The sequence below is a fragment of the Lepisosteus oculatus genome, chromosome 9, assembly GCF_040954835.1.
Source record: "Lepisosteus oculatus isolate fLepOcu1 chromosome 9, fLepOcu1.hap2, whole genome shotgun sequence".
Taxonomy (NCBI): domain Eukaryota; kingdom Metazoa; phylum Chordata; class Actinopteri; order Semionotiformes; family Lepisosteidae; genus Lepisosteus; species Lepisosteus oculatus.
Genome location: NC_090704.1, coordinates 2,142,441 through 2,148,830, shown reverse-complemented (window position 1 = coordinate 2,148,830; position 6,390 = coordinate 2,142,441). Strand labels below are relative to the sequence as shown.

Genomic DNA, 6,390 nt, shown 5'->3' with positions numbered 1-6,390 from the left:
TGCGTTCGGGGTAGGAGAATGAAAGATCTACTAACGGGGCACTTCGAGACGGCCATCTGGAGACCACGCCAGTCCCTGATCTCCTATCGTGAATTTTATTCCATACCAGGTAATCCGTCACCTCCTGGCCGCCGTCTGCCCCTCTTTTGTGGGTCGGTAAACCGCCGCTGGGATCGTGACAGCGGGTCCGGTCCGGTACCGTCCGGGTCTGCGCCGTGTGTCCGTGGACCAGTGTGGGTAGGACGGTGGGCGCCGGGGGAGGATCTGCGTGTGGCTGGCCGGGGAGGGGGTGATTCACGCCAGCTGCCGCCGTCTGGGTTTTGGAGACACGCTTGTTCGGCCGGGCGGCGGTGCCGGTGCCGGTACCGGTGTCGGGCCGGCTCGGCTCTCGAGGTGACGTAACCCCGCCGCGTCGTTGCGCCGCTGCCGTCGCCATGGCGACCGGCGGCAGCGCGGATGTTCCTGGTCTTCAGAGGCGGAGACGCGGCTTGTACACCGTAAAATCACCCTTTTCTAAAACAAAGGTGTCGAAACTGTGCCGAGAAAGCGGTTTATCGTTTGTTGCATTCGTCTGCCGCAGTTAAATTCGGTGTCTTGCCTTTTGCCCCTCCCCCCCCGGGTGAGGGTTTTTGGGGGTGACGGCCGGCGCTGTTGGGGTGCTGGGTCGGGACCACGTGAGAGCCACGCCGTTTGCCCCTTTTCTGGAGCCCCCGGGGGGAGGGGTATCCTTTTTTCAGCCTGGCCGGGAGACCTGTTAACGTGCCTTACAAAGCCTGTAAGTCTACAGTCAGTTCCTCAGCAAGGCTGGGGGGAGGGGGGACATATTTCTTCTTTACGAGCTGGCTGGCTACCGACCTTCACGATCCCGTTTGCAAACAAGCCCGTGGCTCAATGCATCCAAGACCCAAGCCAATTGTCTAGAACATAAGCTTCCATGCTTGATTGGAAGCTTTTCTTGTTTTTAATGTGAAAAGCGATGTACAAATGAGTTTTTCCCTCCCCCCCCCCCAGGTCTTTTGTAATGATCAAGATGGCCACCTCCGCCAGCTCTAGCCTGAGCAAGGCCGTCAAGCAGCAGTACATGGAGCTGCCCCAGGGCGACAAGGTGCAGGCCATGTACATCTGGATCGACGGCACCGGGGAGGGGCTGCGCTGCAAGACCCGGACTCTGGACTCCGAGCCCAAGAGCATCGAAGGTAAGCTGGGGCCGGGAGTGGAGGGGTCAGGCGCCACAGCAGGATGCCCGCCCCTGTTCTCCGGCTTTCCCAGCCCTGCCTGATCCGAGAGCCCGCGGCAGTGTTTGCGCTGTGTGTTTATCCCTGGATTTACTCTTCCAGGATGTCACATCCTAAATGGTAAAAAAAAGAGTGCAGTGAAACAGGAGTTGTAGGTGGGGCTGCTGTCTGGAGGGGAAGTTTAATGCTGTTGCACCACTTCTTGATGGGGCAGATGGCAGTGTGAGAAGGGGAGGGGGGTAATAAGAGCTGGCCCGTGCAGGAGGGGGCGCAGTCAGTTCCTGAGCCCGTGCCTCTTTTCAGACCTGCCCGAGTGGAACTTCGACGGCTCCAGCACCTACCAGTCCGAGGGCTCCAACAGCGACATGTACCTGATCCCGGCGGCCATGTACCGGGACCCCTTCCGCAAGGACCCCAACAAGCTGGTCCTGTGTGAAGTGCTGAAGTACAACAGGAGGCCTGCAGGTAGGCTGGCGCCGCCCAGGAGACCTGCACCAACCCGTTCAGGGACATGACCGTTGTAAAAAAAAAAAAACAGGGTTTAAACACCGTGGGGGAGACTTAAGCTTGTTTATGATCGGAGGCCAGCAGTGGAGTAGTCTCAAACCTGGAAACAGGCGCGTCTTTACATGAAGGGTTGTGGGAGTCTGGGACACCACCCGGTCATAGCTGAAGCTAGTTGATCTTGTTGTAAAATGGGATGGAGAAGATCCTGGCATCAGTTAGACTCCTGGGGGGGCCCAGAAGGCCTCTCTCTCTCCTCGCGTTTGTGACCCTTCTCAATCCTGCTTCTCCGTCCTCCTGAACAGAGACCAACCTCCGCAGCTCCTGCAAGAGAATCATGGACATGGTGGCCAACAATCGCCCCTGGTTCGGCATGGAGCAGGAGTACACCATACTGGGCACGGACGGCCACCCATTTGGCTGGCCCTCCAATGGCTTCCCCGGACCCCAGGGTGAGGAGACTTTGCTTTCTTGCTCTCCCAGCTGTCCCCGGGAATGTAATGCTGCTGTAACTGCCGAAATCGTCGACCTTTGTGCCTGACTAGTTGAGGGCATAAAACTGTTTCATGTGTTAAATCGTTTCGTTTTTTTTTTTCCTTTGGCAGGTCCCTATTACTGTGGGGTGGGTGCTGACAAGGCTTATGGGCGAGACATTGTAGAAGCTCATTACCGAGCCTGCCTGTACGCCGGAGTTCAGATCTGTGGCACCAATGCTGAAGTCATGCCAGCCCAGGTGAGCAAGCTTTCACCTTTCGCCCCTCTGCCCTGCCCGGGCTGACCGGCGTCTTTCACGGCAGGGCGTAGGAGGCCCGGCCTGATTTCATGAAGCACTGCTACGGCGATAAGGCTGAACAACCTGCTGCCAAGAGTGGCCGTTTTAAGGCAGTGACAAGAGCTCAGAGCACCAAGTGGACTGGCCAGTCCTGCTGCCATCACAGTAATCGTAAGAATAATAGATGCGATTTCAAAGCAACAGGGTGACGTGGGTGTACAGACTTAAACTGTGGGTTTATAAGCAGAGATGTGAGCTGCCTCATTTGGCATCGAGATCTCATCCGGCAGAGTCTGCAGTCTTGCGCTGGGTGTTGGTGATGCCACTTCTTATCTGGTCTAAAGCTCTTAATGCATCATCTGAAGTCTGGCAGCCTGGGTTTATCTGTCAGGGGTCAGGCTAAGCACACAGCAGGGTTATCAACATTGATGCCACTACTGTCCACGATCAGAACATCCGGAGTCCTTTGACCTGTTGGCAAACATGCTTCAGTGTCATATCTGTAGTAACATTGTGCAACACCACCAGCTTGGACCTTTGGTGGCTATTTTAGGGTGCTAATCAATAGGTTTGTGTTCCCAGTGGGAGTTCCAGGTTGGCCCCAGTGAAGGAATCGACATGGGAGACCACTTGTGGATTGCCAGGTTCATTCTGCACAGGGTCTGTGAGGACTTCGGAGTCGTGGCCTCATTTGACCCCAAACCCATCCCAGGGAACTGGAACGGTGCTGGCTGCCACACCAACTTCAGCACCAAGGAGATGAGGGAAGAAAACGGCTTGAAGTAAGTTCTTGCCAAAGCATCTTTTCTTGGAAAGGTCGAATGACTGCTTTGCCATTCCCCTGGTCTTAATGTAAATGTTCTCCCATGATTTGGGGATTATTAGTATTGGGCATAACCTTCTTCGTGCAGCAATGTACATTTATGATTTTAACTCTGACTTGTTCTCTGCATCCTAGAGTATTTCATTGGTTTAATTTACTAATCGTTACTATTTTTTGTTTTATGCCTGATGCTTGTGCTTGACACTGTCATGTCCCAGTGTGTGAGCCTCTTGGTCAGGGGCCCATTATAGATGGAGACTTGTGAACCTTTAAACTCTGAACTCCTCCTGACCGCAGGGCTGCATGCGCAAGTCCCTCTGAAGGCACAGATGTGTCCCCAGTTATGATGCTTTAATCCCAATACCTTGCTTGCACCCCAAGGTGAACCCCTTGAGTCCATGGAAAGGGGTGGTATTGTTCTCGGTGCTGAACAGACTCGCAGCAGATGAGCGAGACTGATCCCCCTCCTCCCTTGCCTTCCAGGTACATCGAGGAGTCGATCGAGAGGCTGAGCAGGAGACACCGTTACCACATCCGTGCCTACGACCCCAAGGGCGGCCTGGACAACGCCAGGCGCCTGACGGGTCACAACGAAACCTCTAACATCCACGAGTTCTCCGCGGGCGTGGCCAACCGTGGGGCCAGCATCCGCATCCCTCGCGCCGTGGGCCAGGACAAGAAGGGCTACTTCGAGGACCGGCGCCCCTCCGCCAACTGCGACCCCTACAGCGTGACGGAGGCGCTGATCCGCACATGTTTACTGAAGGAAGAGGGAGATGAACCTGTGGAGTACAAGAACTAAACACCCTGAACTGGACTGAATCCCCCCCCTCCTCCTCTCCTCCTCTCCTCCCTGGTTTCTTTTGTTAATAGGGCCACAGGGTCTAAAACTAGTACTGTAATTTTCTTCTTTCTCCAAGGAAATAGAAAGCCGTTTAAGATGTGCGCTTTTAAAAGTTGACTGGTCAACTTAACACGAGGAATTAATTGCAATTTACAAGTTCTAACCTAGGGTTTTTTTTTTGTTTTTTTTTTTTTTAAAGGCTGGCACTTTCTTATCCTCCTATATCCTAATGGTGGGGTTGTAAGAGCCAGTCTTTAACATTCCTTTGTTAATGCCTTCTGCCACTGTCCAGCTTCCACTTTTTAATAAGACTAGAATGGACTAAAGCAGGTAGCGAACTTCTGCTGGGCATGACTCAAGCTTGGTGACCTCCATTCTGGGTGAGGGGTTCTCGGATGGTCTTGGTTGGCCTCCCTAAAATCCTGCGATGCCAGTTAGTTGAGTACTTTCTGTGTATATTGACTGCTAATCAATTATGTAATGTTTATATAACGCTAACCAGGAAGTGTACATTTTTACAAGAGAAGCAACGTTTTTAAAAGTTCGTCATGCCAGTGTAGTCCACTTGTTTTGCGTACTGGTTTGTGTGTACGGTACACTGTCTTCTGAAACCAAGGTCCAAGTTCAAGTTGAGTTTTTCTGTAAGAACGTGGGCCGCTTGTCTGCCTTGTGTAGATTTATCATCGGATGTGTGAAGGAGTCGATTTATCTTTTTGCTTCTGGCTGTCTAGCACTGTGTAATATGGTTCTATGACACCTTTGTTGGCGATCAACAAAGCTGAAGCGATGAAACATGGTGGTTTTTATCAGAACATTAAAACATTTGTTATATTTTTCACACAGCGTGAATGCTTCAGTTTGATTTCTGAGGAGAGCAAGAGACAATCGCTATCTCCCCCTCCCCCAGCTGACATATGTATGAGGCTGCAGGCCTTACTGAAACACACCCCTGTCTGCTCACACCTCTTGTAAGCTGGAGCTAATGGGTCGGGGCCCCAGGTGCGGATTATGCCTGGAGCCAACGGAGGTCGTCGCGAGTGACCTTTTGCCTGGGCCTGCGTTGCTTGTGTGCGACCTGATTTCAGCCATGTTTTACATTCTTGGCTCCTGCCGTGAGAGGAGAGTCACCCCACCACATCCCCTGCCGAGTCCTTCTGCTGACATTCCCCTTTCAGCCATCGTTAACCTGACCCTTTCCACTGCAGCAGCGTTAGTCATTTTGCTTCCAGGCAGCTGCCCCAACATGCATATGCTTCTTCTACTGCTGAACTCTTTACATAAGAGAGTTTTTTTTTTTTTTTTTTTTTTACATCTTGTCTGGGCTGAGGCATTTTACCCTGCTGTGTTATTGATGGTAGAGAAAACTCCCGCAATAAGCAAATGCCAACAGTATTTCTTCACCTCACCTGTTCCACTATTGATACCGCTGCATTCTGTAATATAGAGGAGTTCCAAACTGGGATTTGAAAACCAGATCCCTTTGTTTCTGAGTTGCTGAATCTTCAAAGGATTCGGAGTTAGTGGTGTGCCGCTGGGACTCTCCAGGTAGGGTATTTCTGCAGGATGGAGTTAAGCTAAGAGAAGTCTGGTGTTCTCTGCAAGCATGGATCAATGCGGAATGTATCCTTGCTTAGTTCTTGGAAGGAAAGATGCTTTGTTAAAACAAAGTTACTGCCTGTCACAGGAAATTGCATTTATATATTAGATTAAACATGATGGCATATATTGGGTTTGTCGGGGGGGGGGAAAATCAGATTCATTTTGGAGCCATGGTCATTATTGCAAGTGCTGTCTTAAGCAAATTCACACCACTAAAGCAATCTGAATGGGAGGCATTTAAACAGCATCTCCACTGTTGCTACACCATACAAAATCGCATTGTAGAATTAACCAGCTCAAACCCATTACCCACTCGGCTACACTATTCAGTTTCACGATGCTCTTGGGGACTCCATTCGTGCTTCAGTTCCTTCTTCAGTTTTTGTAGTTCTATGCTCCTGCCCACCTGTGAAATGTTTAGCACCTGCTCACTTTGTTCACCAGAAAGTAAAGGAAGCAGGTGAAGTTTTGGTTTGAGAAAAATACGGCTCAAAGTAGCATCGCTGTGCATTTTAAGGTTTGTTTTTGAACAGCAGAGCTCCAAGAGAGTGCATGGTGCATGTGAGTCTCCTGACCTCTGATGAGTGCCTGCCTGGGCAGGAATTGGACCTGA

General features: G+C 51.4%; 1 protein-coding gene across 1 annotated transcript; it reads left to right on the top strand.

Moving 5' to 3' along the window:
* On the top strand, positions 1 to 5,016 carry glulb (glutamate-ammonia ligase (glutamine synthase) b). Its single transcript, XM_006634692.3, has 7 exons — positions 1 to 109; positions 1,012 to 1,196; positions 1,539 to 1,700; positions 2,045 to 2,191; positions 2,345 to 2,472; positions 3,094 to 3,293; positions 3,818 to 5,016. Exons 2-7 carry the CDS (start codon positions 1,022 to 1,024, stop codon positions 4,134 to 4,136), a joined length of 1,131 nt encoding a protein of 376 aa, XP_006634755.2. The 5' UTR covers positions 1 to 109; positions 1,012 to 1,021; the 3' UTR covers positions 4,137 to 5,016.
* The last annotated feature ends 1,374 nt before the right edge of the window (positions 5,017 to 6,390 follow it).